The sequence below is a fragment of the Myxine glutinosa genome, chromosome 9, assembly GCF_964187855.1.
Source record: "Myxine glutinosa chromosome 9, kmMyxGlut1.1, whole genome shotgun sequence".
NCBI lineage: Eukaryota > Metazoa > Chordata > Myxini > Myxiniformes > Myxinidae > Myxine > Myxine glutinosa.
Genome location: NC_136269.1, coordinates 136,955,420 through 136,977,293, shown reverse-complemented (window position 1 = coordinate 136,977,293; position 21,874 = coordinate 136,955,420). Strand labels below are relative to the sequence as shown.

The 21,874-nt window shown below is 45.1% G+C and overlaps 2 protein-coding genes across 5 annotated transcripts in view; one reads left to right on the top strand and one right to left on the bottom strand.

Moving 5' to 3' along the window:
* LOC137416288 (uncharacterized) overlaps positions 1 to 9,540 on the bottom strand; it is a 30,154-nt gene extending 20,614 nt beyond the window's left edge. The window contains exons 1-2 of one of the 4 annotated variants that reach the window (XM_068101820.2): positions 9,259 to 9,540; positions 2,154 to 2,369 (exon numbers count right to left, since the gene is read on the bottom strand). In XM_068101820.2, coding sequence (XP_067957921.1) covers positions 2,154 to 2,369; positions 9,259 to 9,478 — 436 coding nt within the window. In that variant the 5' untranslated portion in view covers positions 9,479 to 9,540. Of the gene's footprint in view, positions 1 to 2,153; positions 2,370 to 8,349; positions 9,202 to 9,258 lie in introns of those variants that run through there. The other 3 variants (XM_068101822.2, XM_068128037.2, XM_078784988.1) reach the window with 3 other exon arrangements.
* Positions 9,541 to 9,577: 37 nt separating this feature from the next.
* Positions 9,578 to 21,874, top strand: part of LOC137416287 (sorting nexin-27) — a 34,241-nt gene continuing 21,944 nt past the window's right edge. The window contains exons 1-2 of the mRNA XM_068101818.2: positions 9,578 to 9,902; positions 10,001 to 10,131. Of these exons, the coding sequence (XP_067957919.2) occupies positions 9,699 to 9,902; positions 10,001 to 10,131 (335 nt within the window). The 5' untranslated portion in view covers positions 9,578 to 9,698. The remainder of the gene's footprint in view (positions 9,903 to 10,000; positions 10,132 to 21,874) is intronic.

Sequence of the window (21,874 nt, the reverse complement as noted above, 5' to 3'; positions counted from 1 at the left end):
TGTTGATAAAGAACCTTTCGAGTCGCTGAATATCAGTAATTTATTATATTTTCCGGTTCACGATCAATGATCAAGAAGAAGAACCACCTTTAGAGGCCATTTTTCCCCGCAGAGCAGGGGTTGGTTGGCCTTTTTTGGGCACCGTGGTCCCCTTTTTAAAGCAATGTTTTACAGCCGGATGCCCTTCCTGCCGCCAACCCTGTTAGTCACCTCTTGCGACACACAGGGAATTACCAGTGAGCTGGTAATCAATTTGCCGACCACAGAAAGATGACAGGCTGAGTCAACCCTCCTGGTGTTAATTCAGCGATCAACCGGGATTCAAACCCAGGATCCTAGGATCCCAAGCCGGCACCCTAACCGCTAAGCCAATACCAGGCTATCACGATCAATGATCGATGTGTATATATATATGTTGCTCGGCTTGGCTCCGCCCCTCCCGAAAGCGCGCGCTGTGTCGCCCTTTTGACGTTCGCGAGACGAGGCTGAGGGCGCGCGGTGCGGCTTGAGGAGAACTCTAGACTAAACAAGAGATATCCATTTTTAAAAATATTTTCGTTTAATTAACGATATCTGCCAAACCACGTGCCCTATCGCAAATTCCAAAATGACGTTTTAGTAGACCGACATGCTGAACAGATCTGTGAAGTTTCCCCTCGATTGGATAAAAAATGACGGAGGAGCTCGGTTTTAAAGGTTCATGCTTAAAAACGTCATAACTTTGAAACCATGTGACGCATGACGTCATGCTCTTTGACTTTTTTGTTCGTCATGGGTATGCGAATCTGCCTGCAAAGTTTGGCCTCGATCTGTTCAGCCGTTGCAGAGAAAAAAGTTTTCATGTTTTCACGAAAAACAATAGGGCGGCCGAACCACGTGACCTGTGACGTCATAATTACCATTAAAATATTCTACAGACCGAGCCCCTCCTATGGTGAAAATTTTATCTCAATCAGTCCTATTATTGCAGAGAAAATCTTTTTTAAAGGAAATTAAAACTTAAAATGGCACTGAGTTAAGGATCATCAGAATTCCCAAAGTTGAAAGTGCCATAACTTTGTCAAAAATGATCGAAACGTCGTGAAGTTCGAACTTGATCTGTAACTTATCATGAGGAACCCAAGTGCCAAGTTTGAAATCATTAGCATTAAGCGTTTAGAAAAAACGTCCGGAAAACTGTTCTTTGCATGACGGACTGACAGACTGACGGAGTGCAAACCTATAGTCCCCTCCGGGGTACACCGGTAGAGGACTAATAACCAGACTCGGTGGTGCAATGGTTAGAGCGTCCGCTCTGATCAGTCTGGGAGGTCGGTGGTTCAAACCCCGGCCCCCGTCATACGAAAGACTTTAAAAATGGTACGTGCTGCTTCCTTGCTTAACACTCAGCATTTGAAAGGATGGAGCATGGACAAACAATGCTGGGAAGGCAATGGCACACCACCCAGTATAAGCCTTACCAATAGACTGCTTTTGCAGCACCAACACTCCTGTAAGAGTGCAGCTCATCAAAATCAAATATATTTAAATAAAGGACAGTGTATGTCTGTGTCAGTTTGAGTTTCCTATTTCCTCTCTCATCACTTTGAGCATCGTCCCCAAACCTCGGTTGCATAAAATTTTACCAATCCTACAATTATGTTCATGCCAACTAAATCTACTTGCAACTCTTCCATTTATTCAGATCTGCCTGGTCGAAAGTAAACTTTTCTTAAAGCGTTCGTCATACTGGATGACGTCACTGCATTGTACAGGGAACAATGCACAGGATGGTCGGTGCTTTTGGCACCATTCAGTTTTTTTTTGTATACGAGATCGAGGCTCGTGTAAGAGCTAACATTGATCACAAAAAGACAAACTGACACATAAAACATATGATAAAGGGAGTGGGAGACAAGATGGAGAGCAGAGACGTCGGGAGATCTGTGGGAGGGAGAGGGCTTGGGAAGCGGGGGGGAGGCATGGGAAGGGGGCGGGGGATGCTGTCCATCCTATAAAATCCCATCAGCTGTCCTTGACAAATATATCAGCTTGTCAAAAAAGTAAATGACAGAGTACAACCCAAGATTTATTTATTTAATTGGTAATCCACAATCCCCTCCTTTACCCGCCAACGTCAAACTCCTTCCTCTTTATTGACATGTTCCGCTTACCGTTTTCCAGCGATGAACTGCCGGGTGCATCCAAGGACTTATTGTAATTATGGAAGGACAGATGTGCCGTTGAAGTGTGAAGCCTCTTTCTTTTCTGCACTCTCTTAGCTGTTCTCTGGGGATTGCTTGGTGATGCACCGCTCATCTTTGTGCGGCCCATGTTCACTGTCGGTATCCAGTCGGGATTTGTCGTATCATAAAGTTTCGCTGCCTTCCCTATAAAAACAAACAAACAAAAATATTCCAAGCTGTCTTTCATTGACGAGAAAACACCTGACCATATTACCTATAAATGAGCAAATCTCTATTTTTCTCTCTCTCTCAGATTTACAAAAATTTACAAAACAATTTTACAATTTACAAAAAATAAAATATCCATCTCTCTCTGACATATACAAATGATTTGGTTATATATATATATATATTTTTTTTTTTGTATACAAGATCGAGGGCTCGTGAAATTGCTGTACATGAGAGATGCAAAAGATATGCTTCTTCGTCTTCTTTTTTTTTTTTTTAATTCAAAAACTTTTCTTTTAAACTTCATTGTGGTTCGAGCATCCCCTCAGAGTCTGGAGATTTCCGGTTCCACACAAACCTCGGCCGAGTCATACCATAGACAAAAATGGTGGGTGCTGCTTCCTTGAAAGACACTGAATATTTAGATGATACAGCACAGACAAGTCCCATGTGTTGGCATCCCATGGGGAAAAATGGGAGGGGAAGATTTCGTTTCAATTACCCAGTTGATTGTGAAGGGAAAAGGGAAGCGACAAGATGGCGTCACCGTACACAGAACGTTCCAGGAAGTTACATCACTTCACCCAAGTTTACCGGCTGTGCTTGTCTAGAGTGATGTCCAGTATTGTTTACCGTCTTTGCGCACAATTTGTTACACCTAAAAAAAAAGAAGATAATAATAAAGTACTATTTGGCACACTTGGGAAATTTTTAGGGGTTAAAAAGAAAAGCAAAATGAAGCACAGCACTTTAATCAATAATACAACAACAACAACAACATGCATTTTAAAGGCCATTTTCCCTGCTAGAGCGGGGGTTAGCCTTGCGGTCCCCATGACAATCTTCTCCATCTCGCCCTATTTTCTGCATCTCTCCTTGTTAACCCCCTTGCCGCATTTCTTCTTCCACCATCTTAAGCCAAGTCTTTCTCGGTCTTCCCCGTCTTCTACTTCCTTCTACATTCATTTCCATCACTCTTCTCAACCAGTCACTTTCATCCTTCCTCAACACATGACCAAACCATCTCAACCTGTTCCTCTTCACAGCATCCATCACAGGCTCTATTCCCATAATCTTTCGCAATTCATCATTTGTCTTCCTCTCTCTCAACGATACTCCGCACATCCATCGAACCATTCGCATTTCCACCCTTTCCAACCTTCGTTGCTGCTCTACGTTCATTACCCATGTCTCGCTCCCATAAATCATAACACTTCTCACACATGCAGCATACACCTTTCCCTTTAGCATCAATGACACTCCCCTCCTCAAAAGCATGCCACTCAGTTCCCGAAACTTCTTCCATGCACATCTCATTCTAGCAACCGTTGCTGAGTCTGATCCACCTTCTCCATTCAGCATGTCTCCGAGGTAGCAAAATGTTTTCACACCTTCCAGCTTCACGCCGTCTCCAAGATCCAACTCAACATTTCCTCCATCTGCAGCTCCCTCTGTGCACACCTCACATTTGAATGTAGCTGCCACACTGGTTAATGACCCTCTCAGACCACTACATTTTTGATGAACCCACTCAGCGCACATTGTACATTGAATGGAGTTCACTCCGACACCCTTCCTACACATAGTCACTTTAATCAATAAATGAATGTGTTAAATGTAAGTGAAACTACAATGCATCTGAAAATGTAAACGCCCGTCTGCATCCAGTATGTATTTCGACTTCTTCTGTATGCTAAACATGACAAAATCAGCTTTAAAAATTCCAAAAAATCGAAGATTTTCAGTGACCTTCACCTTGCTTTTGACCTCAAACCAATCTGCTTCTAGAGTTTTATTGGTGAACCAATTCAATGACCAAATATGCAAACCCTGCTCAAATTTCAAGTCAATCGAACAAAAATTGATGATTTTATGCAGTCTTGGACCTTTTAATCTAAAAAAACAAAACAACAATCGGCTCATAGCTTTTAATCATTGTACCAGTGCTTTTAATCATTAATTGGTGAACCAATTAATTGACCCAAAATGCAAATTCTTAAAATCTCAGGTCAATTGGATGAAAAGTGATGATTTGTGATGTTGTCCTTTGACCTTTTGACCAAATTATTAGTTTGGCTTCTCCGCACTCATGATAAAGCTTTGTTGAAAATTTGATGCAAAAGATCAAATGGGAAAAAAAAAAGATATGGGACACATACAGTCACGTGAAAAAGTAAGTACACCCCATGTAAAGTTTTGACTTTAACATATTTCAACATACAGCTATTTGATCTTCATTTCAACAATATTGATAGATAAACGTGATATAATATAACAAATATCATGAAACATTTACATTTTGTAGTCCATTGTATAATTTAAATAAACATAAATGCAAATTTCGCATGTGGAAAAAGTAAGTACACCCTTGGCTCCAATAGGTGGCTTTGCCCCCTTTGGCAGAAACAACCTCAAGTAGACGTTTCTTATAGCTGTCTACCAGTCTCTGACATCGACTGGGAGAAATTTTTGCCCACTCCTCCATGCAGCATTCTTTCAGCTGTGTGGTGTTTGAGGGGTTTCTTGCATGCACAGCTCGTTTCAAATCCCCCCACAACATCTCGATGGGATTTAGATCCAGGCTTTGACTTGGCCATTCCAGAACCATCCATTTCTTTCTTTTAAGCCATTCCTTGGTGGATTTACTGGTATGTTTAGGGTCATTGTCATGTTGCAAGGTCCACCTTCGGTTGAGCTTCAACTTTCCAACAGATGGCCTCACATTATCCTCAAGCACCCTCTGGTACAATGAAGAATTCATAGTGGATTCTATGATGGTGAGCTGCACAGGCCATGATGCAGCAAAGCTGCCCCAAACCATAATATTTCCACCACCATGCTTTACAGTTGGTATCAGGTTCTTGTGGTCAAATGCTGTTTTTGGTTTTCGCCAAACATGTCTTCTGGTACTGTGGCCAAATAGCTCTACCTTTGACTCATCTGTCCAGAGCACATTGCTCCAGAAGTGCTGGTCTTTGCCCAGGTGTTCATTGGCAAACTTTAGTCTTGCCCTGATGTTCTTTCTGGACAGCAAAGTTTCCTCCTGGCACACCCCCCATGTAGATCAAATTTGTGCAGCCTCTTTCTAATGGTAGACTCGTGCACTTTGACATCAACAGTGGCAAGAGCTACCTGTAGGTCCCGTGATGACATTCTGGGGTTCTTAGAGACTTCTTTCAGCATCTTGCGGTCTGCTCTCGGGCTGAACTTGCTGGGGCGGCCTGGCCTGAACAAGTTGGCAGTTGTTTGGAATCTTCTCCACTTGTAGATGATCTTCCGGACAGTCGAATGATCGATTTCAAATTGTTTGGAGATCTTTTTAAATCCCTTCCCAGACTCGTAGGCATCTATAACCTTCTTTCCGAAGGCCTCAGAGAGCTCTTTTGATCGAGGCATGGTGACACCGCACGCTTCAACAACAAAGAGCAAACCAAACTAAATGTCTGAGGTTTAAATAAGACAGGTTCCTCCAAGATCCTCTCTAACGATGTTCTAATCATTTGCACCTGAGCTGGTGCACCTGATTCTAATTTTAGGTATTTGAAGTCGTGATAAATGTCGGGGTGTACTTACTTTTTCTACACGCGAAATTTGCATTTATGTTTATTTAAATTATACAATGGACTACAAAATGTAAATGTTTCATAATATTTGTTATATTATATCACCTTTATCTATCAATATTGTTGAAATGAAGCTTTGTTGAAAATTTGATGACAAAAGATCAAATGGGGGAAAAAAAGCCCTGGTGCCCTGGTGTTGGGCTAGCGGCTAGGGTGCCAGCTTAGGATCCTAGGATCCTGGGTTCGAATCCCGGTCGATCGCTGAATTAACGCCAGGGGGGTTGACTCAGCCTGTCATCCTTCCGAGGTCGGCAAATTGAGTACCAGTTCACTGGTAATTCCCTGTTTGTCGTAAAAAGGCGACAAAAAGAGTTGGCTGCAGGAAGGGCATCCGGCCGTAAAACATTGCTTCAAAAAGGGGACCAAAAAAACAACAACCACTGTCCCCGAAAAAGACCAACCCCCGCTTGCTGGGAAAAATGGCCTCTAAAGGTGGTTTTTTTATTTTTTATTGTTGAAATGAAGATCAAATAGCTGTATGTTGAAATATGTTGAAAAAGTCAAAACTTTACATGGGGTGTACTTACTTTTTCACGTGACTGTAGACACAGGCACACGTACGCACACGCACACAACACAGTCAGGGTTAGCCGGCGTATGGCAAGAGGACTGAGGTTACACAGCAAGAGGGGGGTGGAGGTTGCGTGGTGGAGGTTGCACGGTGGAGGTCGTGGGTCAGAGTCGATCTTTTTGTGGGCAAAAGAAGAAGAAAAAAAAAAACTTGTGGGGCAAATTCCTCGACGATTTGAACAGTTAAAAGCTTGGAACATTGGCATCTTAAACGCTAGAATAACTTGTCATGCCCATAAATGAGTGATGTACGTGCCCATAAATGAGTTGTGAAATGTTGACATCATGGAAGTAGCTCATTTGCACAATGGAAGTGAAAATAATCCAATGTTAAAACATGATTATCGGGCTTATTATTCTCCCAAAAATATTTTTTCTGCTAATGGGTTAGGGATATCATCCTCCAAGTCAAAAACATATCTCTTCAAAATATTTCATGATTGTGTCCCTTTAAGTTATCGGGGTAATGAAAACCTATTACAGACTCTGACCTTTGACCTCTTCATGCCGATATCTAATCATTTCATCTTTGCATCATGATATATACTTGTACCAAGTTTGGTCATAAACCCATCACTGGCTCACAAGTTAGCTTGGGAACAGCATTTAACATGACCTCTGACCTTTGACCTAAATTATCTAAATTTACCTAAATTTAAAGTTCATCTTTACCTCATTATACATGCCTGAACCAAGTTCGATTTAGTTTCTTTCAGTAGTTTTTAAGTTATCGCCGTAACAAAAACGTATTACAGACTTTTGAAATTTAAGGCCAAAATTAAATCAGTTCATCATTGTATCATAATACATACTTGTACCAATTTTTGGTCAAAATCCCATCACTGGTTCACAAGTTATCATGGTAACAGGATTTTTACTGAACATGACCTCTGACCTTTGATCTCAAGCCCCCAAAATCTAAATCAGTTTATATCTTCACATCATTATACATACCTGCACCAAGTTTGAATTCTGCCTGTTGACCCCAAAATTTAATCAGTTCATCTTTGCATCATAATGCATACTTGTACCAACTTTGGTCAAAAACCACATCACTGGTTCACAAGTTATCGTGGTAACAGGATTTTTACTGAACATGACCTCTGACCTTTGACCCCATAATTAAATCATATCTTTGCATTATAATGCATACTTGCACCAACTTTGGTCAAAATACCATCACTGGTTCACAAGTTCTTGTAGTAACAGGATTTTTACTTTACATGACCTCTGACCTTTAACCTCAAGCCTCCAAAATCTAAATCAGTTTATATATTTACATCATTGTACATACCTGCACCAACTTTGACTTGGATCTCTTCAGCTGTTCTCAAGTTATAAACTATTACAGACTGACCTTTGCCCTATTGACCCCAAAATCAAATCGGTTCATCTTTGCATCATAATACTGTATCCTTGTACCAACTTTGGTCAAAATCTCCATCACCGGTTCACAAGTTATCACGGTAACAGGATTTTTACCTCACATGACCTCTGACCTATTGACCCCAAAATTAAATCAGTTCATATTTGCATCATAATGTATACTTGTACCAACTTTGGTCAAAATCTCATCACCGGTTCACAAGTTAAGGTCAAAATATTTTTACCTAACATGACCTCTGACCTTTAACCCCATGACCTCAAAAGCTAATGAGTTCACCTTTATCTCATTGTACATACCTGTATACATTATACGTACATACATTTTACACATACATATCTGCATACATACATTTTATCACAAACAAAACCCCAAATACCTGATATGAAGTGGTCAGAACATATACGAGTATGTTTCGATGGAGTGAAACACTCTCGTCGGAGGTTAGCGATCCACCTGGCCCGTCTTTTCTCTGTAAGTTCTTTTGTTTTGTCTCCTTGGCCCGTGATCACCGATGGGAGTAAGAAATACGACTTCTTGTCCCTATTTGATCGGTTTGAACACCCAAACACAGCACAATTGTTAACCATTGCGCTGGTCACGGTCAGATCGACATGTATTGGACGCTTCGTGAACTAAACGTATTGAAAATCGCGCTCAGGTGTTCCAATCCACGCTCTCTCGCTCACACTCGTTGTGACCTCTAAGATGGCGGCGCCCGCACGCGACACGAACGCGTGACGTCATTGTAAACCCGCCTATAGGAGACCTGCACACGCAACTTCCTGCCGCAGCTCACTTTTAAAATAAATGAAGGACGTTTCTCTCACAGAAAAGTAGAGATCAAGACAAAAAAAATTTATACCCAGTCTTGCATTGGGGAACACTTACCACTGATGAAATGGTCACTACACACACGAATTTCTTTCTTGCCGTCATCAACGAGATCGGCGCGTGAAATGTTGTTGAGCCATTTCTCCCGCCGTTTTCTTGACAATTCCTCAGTTTGAGTTCCTTGATTTGTTATAATTCCTGGGACGCGATAAAACGATGTATCCTTTTCTCTGTTTGCACGATTCAAGCACCCTAAGACTACACAAAAGCACGGCATTTTCACCTTAACTTCCCGTTGTAAGCGCCTCACTCTGTCTCCCGTAATGGCGGCACCATTTTGCGAACCCTCTCCTCACAGCGGAAGTGCGTCATTGGACAGCGGAAGTGACGTTGAATTCTGTGGCGACACGATTTTGAAAATGTAAAGAACACGTCAAATAATGATATTACTTACCGGACATGAAGTGATCTGAGCACACACGAGTGTAAGGATAATTTGATAGTTTCAAATCATCCCGAGCGATGCAGGCGAGCCATGCTGATTGCCTCTTACTCGATAATTCCAACGTCTGTTCACCCTGAGAGACTATTATCGAGGGCAGCTTGTAAAACGATCGATCTCTCTCTCGATCTGCCCTGTTGTGACACCCGACAACAGCACAAAAGTTCACCATTGTCCTACTCTGTGCGCTTGGTGTTCACCATTATCCTAATGTCAATCCGAAATGAACTCCCTGTCCTCGGCAATGGCGGATACGCGCGAGGAACGGTGACGTCTCGATGACGTCACACGATCTCCTCTCTCAAGGATGGGTGATTGGTCAGTCGGTTTGACCTATCCGCGTGACGTGAGGTGTCAGGTGACCTGACCTGCCTGACGTCGTGCGCCTCAAGATGGCCGAGGAGCGCCTAATGCAGGGCTCCACGGCTCCGTGTCTCACCGAAGGAACGAACGGTGATGGTCACGGAGACTGTGACTGCGACGAGGGTTCGTTTCGCGACGGCTGGGACAAGTGCGGCGAAGTCGAGAAACCGGGCCCGAGGCTCGTTCGTGTCGTCAAGGCGGAGACGGGCTATGGCTTTAACGTGAGGGGACAGGTAAGCCGGAGTCGTGTTGTTTTTTTAATTAAATATTTTATTTATCCGTGAATATCCGGCGCTGAGGTGTTGAGGATGACGCGATCACGTGACCGCAGGTGAGCGAGGGCGGCACTCTGAGGAGCATCCACGGAGCGCTGTACGCACCTCTGCAGCACGTGAGTGCGGTCCTGCCCGGAGGATCTGCGGACAGAGCGGGGGTACACAGGGGAGATCGCATCCTGGCCGTGTGGGTATCGCATTCGCAACAACAACAACAACAACAACAACAACATGCTTATAAACGCGGACTTGGTGGGTGTTTTGAGTTATGGAGGGAAATCGGACAAAATCACCACCAAGTTTGCTCTGATTCGATGGATTTCATAAATACCTGTTACTCTTACTGGAGCCACGTGACATTACACTCACCTGGATCTAGTGCTTGGAACGTGACCTTTAACCCGTGATTCCCCAAGCAAGCTTTGTTGGGATCTTTCTGGCAGCACTTTGGGCGGATGTCTTTAGTAGCCATGAAGTGGTCCAGGTGCTGCAAGTTACCTTTAATGGTCATAAGCTGTAAACTAATCCACTGTGGAAGAAGAAACCGCGAGTTTACCTCTCTACGTCATGGAGGATGAGGTGCAATAACCGAGACGTGATTCAAGATGTCAGGGAGGAGGAGGAGGAGGAGGAGGAGGAGGAGGATCTGAGGAGGACTCATCGACCCAAGCTTATCCTTCAGTTACCATGAGCAAGTTCTGAGATTTACATCTCGACAAGCACGTTCTCATCATGAGACAGGAAGGGACTTGTTCTACTCTACAGATCAATTGTACGTCTACAATTGGAATACTATAGTACAGTCTGCTCCCTTTCCTATAAAAAGGATGAATATGGTCTTCATCTCCGTCCTCTCCCTAAATTTTGCTTCTGTAGCCATCTTATCCAACCCCTACCCCTAATCGTTACCCGCAAGCCTTGTTTGTCCGTCTACATCTACTTTCTCCCTCGGCCCTGCGGTCAGCATTTCCCATCCTCTCGCTCTCTGCTGTCCCTTTTGTTATGTTGCGTCCTGATCCGTTCTGTGATCTAGCTCTTCCATGAGCCTCGACTCTGTATACAAAAAAGTACAACGAAGTGTAACCAGGCTGCTCCCAGAACTCCGCGAACCAGATTACCCGGACCGGACGATTGAAGGTGCTCGGCACACCCACTCGGACATATGGACGACAGACAGCGGAGGGGGTCCACATTTTCAAGATTTTCCGAGAGCTGGATAACGTAGTCTGTAACAGGTGTTCTAACATTAGACGAGCCATCCATGCCGAGAGGTCATTCACTCGAGTTGAGAAAAACAAGTTTCATTTTCAAGCAAAAATTCCAGAGAGTACCTTTTCTGTAAGGAATATCAACTAGAATTCTCTCTTCGGTTGTGTAACTGAGTTCCCGGTAGTCTGTCCAAGTCTTTTAAAGCCTGTCTTTGGGAATCGCTGTCCGACCATCCCTTGAAATGCAACCCAAATGTTTGGAGTTCGAGACACCATGACTAGGGGTAAATAAGCATCACTTGCCATGTCTACCCCCCTCCCAACAAATTCCTCCCCTCCCACAAGAAATTCTCTATGTCTGTGTAGGTCTGAAAAACATACACACGGAACAGTTGGGCCAATCCTCAACAGATTTTGCATACGTGCCAGGGTTACCCAGGGTCGGGTCATGGGCATACCCCCCCCCCCCCCCCCCCCACTCCCACAAGGCAATTCTCCTTATGTGTGTGTGATTATATGTCTGAAAATCAAGAAACTGAGCTTGAAGAAGGAAATTAGGCCATTTGGCCCATAATTGCTGTGGTGGTGGTGCACTCTCAAGTTAATTTTTGTTGCAGTTTTAAACATCAATCTTCTTGATGGTTTACTGAAGTCTGAATAACCCAATCTTGATCGGCGACGCAGCTTGGGTGGCATACCCAGTGCTGCACGGGAAATAACTACTTAGGGGTTCCAGCACATGTTGTGAATTGAAAACGTTGAAATGTTATATATATCTTTGAGTGCTGGTTTGTGCATCTGTACGTTACTCTTTCATGGCCGAACCGTAGCACCTAGAGGCCCCAACTTTTGGGTGTCGGTACTTCAGAATTTGGGCAAGGTTTTAAACTACCCCACGTTGATCTTGGCGTTTGTTTTGAGGCCACCAAAGGCCGCTATCAAGTTTATATTGGGACATGGGATCAGACAGTGCTGCTGCCGGACCGCAGGGAAAAGGTAACCACCTAAGCCTGGCGTTGGCTTAGCGGTTGGGGTGCCGGCTTGGGATCCTAGGATCCTGGGTTTGATTCCCGGTCGATCGCTGATTTAACGTCAGGGGGGTTGACTCAGCCTGTCATCCTTCTCAGGTCGGCAAATTGAGCACCAGTTCACTGGTAATTCCCTGTGTGTCGCAAGAGGCGACTAACAGGGTTGGCGGCAGGAAGGGCATCCGGCCGCAAAACATTGCATTCAAAAAGTGGACCACGGTGCCCCAAAAAGGCCAACCACCACCCTCCAGGGAAAAATGGCCTCTAAAGGCGGTTCCATGAGACCAATAACTCTCTATAGATCGATTTTCAATGTCCAACATGTCCCAAAACCACCGCCGGGAAAAGCTCTCTCAGCCGGGCAGCACCCTGCCACTCCCCCCTCCCTCTCCGGAGTAGCGCTGGTGGTAATCGCAATATTGTATGAAAAGCACTGCCAGGGGGGTTTCAATATCGTGGCGAAAAATATGTGAAACGCTATATACATTTACGTTCCTACACAGCATGTCGACACGTGTGCTTCGTGCTCTTTGATCCAGCTCTTTTACAACCGTTTCAAGTATGTAAACATTATCTTATCGTTTATCATGGTACCAACCTCCTGTCCCCCCCCCCCCCCCATCCGGATCAAATTCAGATCCTGGGGGGGACAGGGCCTTCTCCATCGCTGCTCCCACCCTCTGGAACTCACTACCTCACACCATCAGAGACTCCTCCTCACTCCCCACATTCAAAACATCACTCAAGACCCACCTGTTCAGCACTGCATTCAACATACTAGGGCATTGCCCGTACTATATCTATATCTAAAATTATATCCCCCCCCCTCTATTTACATGAAATGGTTTGGTCCAAAGCGAACGGCTTGCGAGTACGGTGACAATCCCCCCCCTCTATTTACATGCAATGGTTTGGTCCAAAGCGAACGGCTTCCGGAGTTTGGTAAAGAAATCGCCATCGCGTGCACAAACGCGCAGGAAAGCGAATGAATCGCAAATTCGTTTTTATTAGTTTTAGAACATAGTTTAACGCCAACATAGTTTGCAAACGTGAAATAAATGAATACGCTCTCAAATGTGCCATCCGAGGCAGAGTGTGTCCGCCACGTTCGGCACACGCGATCGTTCGCTGCTCTCTGATTGGTTGAATCGTTTTTTGGACATAGCTCGGTAAGTAATTGTCCGATTAATATGAAACCTTGAAAAGGCACATCCTCGGGTCCCCAGCAATATACCTGGCAAGTTAAAAGTATATCGGACCCGTGGTTGTCGAGAAACAGCGGTCACAGACAAACAGACGTACAAACGTACAGACAGAGATTACTGGAATTATAGATAGATAACCCACAGCATTTAACCCCTGACTATCTCTTCTCCTTCTCCTTCCTTTTGCTTTGATTTATTTACCTATTGATTTTTGTCTTTTTGCACTTGTTTTTTGTACTCTGTCAAAGCGCCTTTGGGCTTCTTGAAAAGTGCTATATAAAATAAATGTATTATTATTATTATTATTATCATGGTGAGGGAACAGTATTTACTGTGGATCATTTTTATTTGCTTTGAACAGGGAAAGGGGAGAGCAGATGATTTTTGAGATTGTGGAGAAGTTTCTAGAGGAGCTCACGAGGGGTAGTGGCTCGTAGGCCCACTGGATTATTGGTAGGAAGCAGAGCGTCCGAGTGTGAGGTTCTCTGGCTGTGTGTGTGTAAGTAGCGGTGGTATCATAGGGATCAGTAGTAGGATCATTATTATTGTTGATATAATTTACATCGATGATTTTGATAGTGATCATGTTCAGGAAAGTGTGGATGCTTTCATAAGTTTGATAAAAGATTGGCAGTCTATGTAGTTGAACATAAATTGAATGTAAGGAGCTGGGGATGGGAAAGAATAACGAAAATAGAGATTACATGATACAAGGGGCAATGTTAGAGTGCGTCACATAGGGGAAGTATCTGGGGGTAGTAATGGGTATGTGGGGAAAGCAGACACTACAGGACCAGGCAACGATAGGTAAGTCAACCAGGACTTTAGGTTGTATTTGTAGAGGGATAATTATAAATTAAAAGATACAGTTTTAACACTATATTAATTTAATGAGGCCTCATCTAGAATATTGTGTCCAGTTTTGGTCACCACATCTAAGGATGGACGTAGCTGCCATAGAGGGTTCAGCGTGGGGCTACGAGATTGATTTTGGGAACGCGACCCTCACATAGATATTGGCATGACTGGTAGGTAGCTGAGGTATGGATCGTGTGTGTGTGTGTGTGTGTGTGTGTGTGTGTGTGTGTGTGTGTGTGTGTGTGTGTGTGTGTGTATGCGCATGCGCTGTGTGTGTGTGTATGCGCTGTGTGTGTGTATGCGCTGTGTATGTGTGTGTGTGTGTATGCGGTGTGCGCGTGTGTGTATGCGCGCGTGTGTATGCGCGTGTGTGTATGGTGTGTGTGTGTGTGTGTGTGTGTGTGTGTGTGTGTGTGTGTGTGTGTGTGTGTGTGTGTGTGTGTGTGTGTGTGTGTGTGTGTGTGTGTGTGTGTGTATGCGCTGTGTGTGTGTATGCGCTGTGTGTGTGTATGCGCTGTGTGTGTGTATGCGCTGTGTGTGTGTATGCGCTGTGTGTGTGTATGCGCTGTGTGTGTGTATGCGCTGTGTGTGTGTATGCGCTGTGTGTGTGTATGCGCTGTGTGTGTGTATGCGCTGTGTGTGTGTATGCGCTGTGTGTGTGTATGCACTGTGTGTGTGTATGCGCTGTGTGTGTGTATGCGCTGTGTGTGTGTGTGGGTGATTCTGCTTTGTATTCCAATATTCAGTGGTTTCAATATTTCCAAATCATTCAGCGGTTTTCAAAGCACACAGTGATTGACTGCAATACATACCAAAACCATGTCATATTTTACATATTTACAGAATAGAGTATAATAACGTTCCCAAGAATTTACGTAACTTGAAGAAGAAGACAACTGATACTCTGATAAAACAATGTATGCATTAAACATTACTCTGATCCATCATTCAACGCTACTTTGTTTGTTTAGCTCTGCTTGGTTCATAATATAACAGCAGGATATGCATCAGTTACCGTTTTATAGGCCTCGGTACATCCGTCAAAAAATAATCATCAAAATCAATCCGTCAAAAAATCAACAAATCATCCGTCAAACCGCACAAAAAGCCGCCATATTGAGCTCTGAAAATAACTTGGATGACGTGATGCTGAGGTACTCAACGGGATTATATAAGAGTTATCTCACTGTATCCATGTTTCAGTAATTAAATGTATTTAACAAAACAAAGTTTGACCATATCAATTACTATACTTACTTATTTGGATTTACTTGGATTCCAAGATGCTTGGATGCCCTGTTCCAACCCTCGAGGTGTTTGATTATATACGCCACACGTATCATTTCAAGATTTTCAAATTTTCTTTTCACTTCCCACCACTTCTCTCAAAAAACTTGCAAATTGTTGCCTTCCTTTGCTGTTTCATCCTTCCTTATGTCATCTCTAGCATGGGCTTTGGACGAGTCCGTCTTAACGGTGACCTGATGGTAATAAATGTTTAATCAAACTCGTCGTTCATTCATGGCCGGACACACTTTCATTCATTCAGGTTCATGTCCGGACACACTTTCTAAGCAAAAATGAAATATGAAAGTTCATTACAGTATCATTATTTAGAACAGCGAGAAGCAAATTAATAATAACCTTAATCATTATTGGATTCGTATTCCGATATATTTATTCCATTGTTTAAATGGAACACTTGCTTCAGGTTGCGGTGAACTTTAATATTTGATGACGTGTGATTAAATGATGTACAGTCGAAGCCCGACATTCACAGGGGATACGTTACTGGAAAATGCCGCGAATGTTGAATCCGCGAATGTGGGGGCATTGTTTCAATGGAAAAGGGGGAATAGGTTCCTGACAGTTTGTGATTCAAAAGGGAAAAATCAAAACTCCCATGAAAAACCGCTAAATTGTGGAGCACAGGGCCTCAAATGTCGACGTAAACCACGAATACTCACGCGAATGGCGTGTTGGGGGAAGGTTTACACACATGTACAGCTGTTTCATGCATGATGCATGGGAGATGCTTTTACAACTATAATGTGCACAGCTGTTGGGAAATGGTTTATGTGCGATGCGTGGAAGATGATTTTAGAAGTGATGTGTGCGGCTGGTGGGAAATGTTTTTTCATAAGGGAAAATGTTAAAATTTTACAAATACGAATTTACATGATTACAGTTTTCATTATATGCTTACAAATATAACTCCAAAAGGTTAGCTTACTCTTTTGCTGCGATTGTCATGTTACTTTATCGAAAAAATCGTTTCTGTTTCGATCTTGCATGATCCCCGAAGCGCGTCTTGATCCCTGAAATAGTTGCCGTTTTAACTGCTCGGCATTTAAGCCTGAAGGATGATATGGTATTCTGTTTTATCTTACAATGGTAGATGTTGAGGTTAAATTGCATAATTTTAAACTTAATCGTATCACAGCCTTGTGTAAGAATTTCATTTTATTTAAGATTCAAAATAAAAGTTCATTTTTACTTGCATAACATGAACAAAGCCTCACTGTTCGGCGCAAGATTTACACCATATTACAGGGGAGAGAATTACACAATCAATTGTGTGCAGACTAAAGGAATCACGAGACTTAAAAATTAATAATACATATGTAATTAAATAATCACTCGCAGTTTCCGTTAAACAATACAGGATAAAACTAGAACGACACTCAGTAGAGAGCAAACCTCCACCTGGTTGGCCATATCACTTAATGGTGAAGAGTCACTTTAAAAATTATACTCGCTGGATCCGGATTCGAATCTTCACCAAAATCTAATCATTTCGTAGTTGTCACATACGCTACCCCTCTGCCAAATTTCGTCCGAATCCGTCCAAAACTTTTTGAGATATTTTATTCACAAACAAACGGACAAACAGACAGTCAGACAGGGGTGAAAACATAACCTCCATCCACCTTTGGTGGCGGAGGTAATGATTATCTAAGAAACCAAGCAACACCAATCCACATGTCATATCCCATCTATAATCTTCTTCCACCTCATTCTCCTCCCTTTGCGGAAAGTTTGTGATTGTCTCTCTGAACCACACTTTTCCTTAAACAGAAAATACTACCAATGTTAACCTGAGATCTCTTCCCATAGGTGAAAAGGGATAATCAACCAAGTACCAAGTAAGTCCGTGGGCGGGCAGGAATTTTTTTTTTGCTCCCATGAATAAACACGAATACACGGGACATAGGGCTGCGAATGTAGAAGCAGGTCACATTTTATCAACCGCAAATACGCGGAACCCGCAGATGTTGGGTCTGACTCTACTTGGTACTTGTTTATATTTCTCAAGTTGGTGTGTTTTATTTTGGGACGTTGAGGGAGCCGTCGTTAATGTATTGTTGCGGATATGGGACTTGGCCTCAATATCCGCTTGTAAATACTCCCCTATTTCCCCAATACTCCCCAACTATCCCCAATCCCCCATTCCCTAGTCCCATTGCCTGTAAATAACACTCTGTAGAACCGACCTTCCCCTTTTTCCCCCATTAAATGTCGTGCCCAGGTCCACCGCATCTCACGTAGACAACTTTCGGACATCTTGCTAGTTATTCTTAGTCTATGTCAGTTAAGGACTCGTTTCCATTAATTCTGACTCTTCGTTGCACCAGAATGTGATTATATGGCACCAGTAGTGAGTTTAGGACCTTCCCATACCTCCTCCCATCTTCTTCCCCAAACAACAACTACAACAACAACTACAACAACAACTACAACAACTACAACAACGGCGCGCGCGGGGAGTGTGCGTCCTCACTCCGGCTCGGTTAGCCGCCATTACCCATGCGCTCCACGGGGTTACCACGAAGGGGCTGGCTGTCAGCTCCTCGTCAAGGGCGGAGCCTGGTAACCCCCCCGCACCCAATAAGAAGGGCGGACCGATTCCATCTGGGGCGGAGCTAACGAGCCGAGGGCGTGTCACTCCCCGCCGGATATACGCAGCGACTTACCGGACGTGACGAGAGATGCGCCCCGAGCTTGAAGAAGAGCCAGTCACCACCTTCTAGCGCTGAGAGAGACCTCCCGCATCTCTGGACCGGAGCGGGTCGATTCTGTCCTTGAGCCAAGAGTGCACCTTGAGCCATCGATACCCGCTTTCCTTGCCATCAATCCCCGTGTGAGTCAGTTTTGTCCTGTTTATCTGTCGTCTGTCGGGGCTATTATAAGACCGTAACTAAGTGCCTACCTTCCTATGTTGTACCTCTCATCGTTGTAATCTGACCTTCCGCCCTAATATAACCTCCTCCGGAGGTCTTGAGAACTGAACCCTTGGTGTCGTGTCATTTTAATCCCAGCCGTTGTGTCCTTTTCCTCAATTGATCTAGCTTAGCGCGATTAGTCAACGTTCGGGTGGAATCGGGTAAGTTTGTTAGGTCGCGGTCACCAACCGCTCGGTCTATAACATCTAGCCGCGATCTATAACAATTGGTGTCAGGAGTGTCGGATTCGGACCTGGGACTAAATTTGTTAGGCCCAAACTTTGGGAGGTAGAATTCGATCCGGAGCGCGTTTTTTCCGCGCTCGAAATTATAACGGCGAAATTTGATTTGTTTTACGGAAATAAAAACCCGAATTTTGAAAGTCGCGCTATGGCAGACCAAGACAGCTGGGGTCCGGTAGAGGAGAGTGAGGCAGGGTCGGTCCAGGACCAAATTGAGGGACGCGAGGAGAGCGAAGCAGCGAGGGTAGCAGACGCACAAATTAGCGTCGTTGCGCCCGACATTGCGGGTGCGCAAAATGGCGCCTCGCTGGTCGCGGCGCCCGCGACCGTGGCAGCGCCCCTGGTGGATTCGAACCTTTTCCTCCTGCAAATGAGGGCCTTTATGGAACAAATGGGAGACCAAATTGGAGGTTTGGGGAGCCGGATGGATGCTCAGAGTGAGCAAATGAGGGCTGATAGTGAGCGATTGGAGGGCCAAATGGGGGTAATGAGGGACGAAGCGAGGGGTACCGGTGAGGGGTTAGACAATAATTTTAAGGGATTAGACGAGAAATTTGGGAAATTAGACAGTAGATTAGGGGAAATACAGGAGGCGTTAAAGGGGGTAGAAAACAGAATGGCCGCTCAAGAGAATCAAATGGAAGGGATGCAAAAAGGGTTAGAGGGGTTAGAAAACACCATGGAAGGCAAATTGAGGGACATGAGGGACCAAGCGGAAAGGGAAGTTAAACAAATGGGGCAGCAGATAGAGGGGGTCAGAATGGGGGTAGAAACCAAACTGGATGCTCACAGGGAGGAAATGGAGCAGATGAGGGTGGCATCTGGGCAGGAGATGCAAGTGATGGGAGAGGAGATCAGAAGAGGAGTGAGTGAGGAGGTCGGAGGAGTGCGCGAGGAGGTGAGGCACTGTAAGGAGCACATGGAGAAGGAGGTGAGAAAGGGGACTGTAAAGTTACAAGGGGGCATAGAGGACCTGACGCAGGAGGTGGAGCAGCTGACGGTGGGACAGACGGAGTTAGTGGAGCAGGTTCAAAGGAACACTGCGGTATTAGGAGGTTTAAAAGCGACACAGAAAGAACTAAAAGATGACTTGGTAGCGACGAAGAGGGAATGTCAGATGGTACGTGAGGGACTGACAACGAGGCTGGACGAGGTGATAGAGGTAATGGAGACGAAGGACCGGCAGGTGAGGACGCACATGGAAACGGTCAAGGTAGCCTTGGAGGACGAGCTTGAGGAGACGTACCGGGGAATAAAAGAGGTGAAGCAGAAATTAGAAGAAGTGGAAGAAGGGATGAGCGAAATTAAGAAGCGACGGAGAGGGGATAAGAAGGAGATAAAGGAGGAAGTAAAAGAATTGGTCCAAAGTCTGTGTTTGGATCGTGATGATGTGCTCATTAACCGGATGAGGGATTCGCAGGTGATGGAGGAGAAGCGAAGAGGAAGAGGACCCGGTGTAAGTGGTGACCAATATGGTCGTGCGTATGATGCGCCAGGTGATTTAAGAAGCTTGGGGGTCGAGATGGACCCGGGTGTTCGTGAGAGGCCGTTGGTGAAGTGTGCGACAGGTCTGGTGTGCGAAAAAGGAGGTGTGCGAGAAAGTCCGACTCTGGGGTGTGTGAGGAAAAAGTGCGTGCCAAGGAGTGAGGGTGCTGGCGAGAGTGAGTCGGTCGTAGCGCGTGTGCGAGGGAGCACATGGAAGCGCGGTGTGGTAAGTGTTACAGAGGGTGTGACGGGAGAGTGTGCGCAAGGGTGTGCGCGAGAAAGGTGTGTGACGGACAGGTGCATGGGGAAAGAGTGCGCTGTCAAAGGCAAGGAAGAATGCACACCTGTGGTGAGTGTTACAGAGGGTGTGACGGGAGAGTGTGCGCAAGGATGTGCGCGAGAGAGGTGTGTAACGGACAGGTGCATGAGGAAAGAGTGCGCTGTCGGGAGTAAGGGCGAGTGCGTTGTCAAGAGTGGTGGTGAGAGGAGTAAGAGTGACACGGAGCGTGAGTTGGTTGTGACAGGTGAGAAAGGAAGCACACCTGGAATGGTAGAGCGTGAGTGGGAATGCACGCTGGAATTGGTAGTGAGGCACGTGGTTGGGTGTGCGAATGAGAGCACACCTGTGATTGTCACAGAGGAGGGGGCGCGGAGGTGTGTTGGTGAGGTGTGCGACCAACGAATGTGTGCCAAAGTGTTCGGTGGTCAGGTGTGTGACCAAGTCTGTGAGTGGAATGAGAGTACCTGGGTGTGTAAGGAAAGGTACGACGAGGAGCATGGAGACGGCTGGATGTGTGAGCAAGGAACGGGCTGCGGGGTGTAAGAATCCAGGTGAAGCATCGACGGTAACCAGGTTAGAGGTTAGGTCGACTTTTAGCCGAAGCGGGCCCTCGGTGCGTGCTGGGCCTCGCGTGGAACGGCCGCGTCCGTGCTCCACTAGGCGGAGCGGGCAGCCCGATAGAAAGGGTCGTCATGGCGACCACTTTTTGTTGAGGCATTCCGGCAGGTCGAGATCGAGCCATGGGATGGCTCCGTGCCGAGATGGTGCGTGGGATCTCGGCCCGGGTAAACCTCCTTCCCTGCACCGAATGCGGGACGTATCCAGCCGCTGGCACAGAACAACCCGCATTCATGGCTTGGCTTTACGAAGCCGGGCTTTGGACGGGAATTGGCGCACCGAGAGGCATTAGTGAATAGACTGGGTGATGAGGTTAGTGTTTTGGCCCCGAAATTAGAGAAAAACAAAATTTGATGATTGGCAAAGGATTGGCAGTAGTGATTGGCAGATGATGGGCAGTGATTGGCAAATTTTTGATTTGTTGAAATTTGATGTGCAAAATTGGTAGTGAGCGATGGGCCCGGTGGGTAAGGGTGGCATCCCTGCCACCCTTCCCATGGGGGCAAAGGAGCAATAGCTTATGGGGTGTATGGCAGTGAAAACTAGCCCGGGTGGGTTAGGTTATATTGTTAGGGATCTAGAGATTGACATTAGGTGACGTTAAGGTTAGTTAGTGACTGATACCTGTAGTGGGGACGCAGGTAGTTTAGTGTGGTTGATAATGACGAGGGAGCGCAATAGTTTAAAGGGACGACTGGGAAGCGCAAGTTTCAGAGGGGAGTAGTTAGCTGAGATGATGCCGTGTGTGTGAGAATTGAACAGGTGTGATTGCACAGGTGTGCA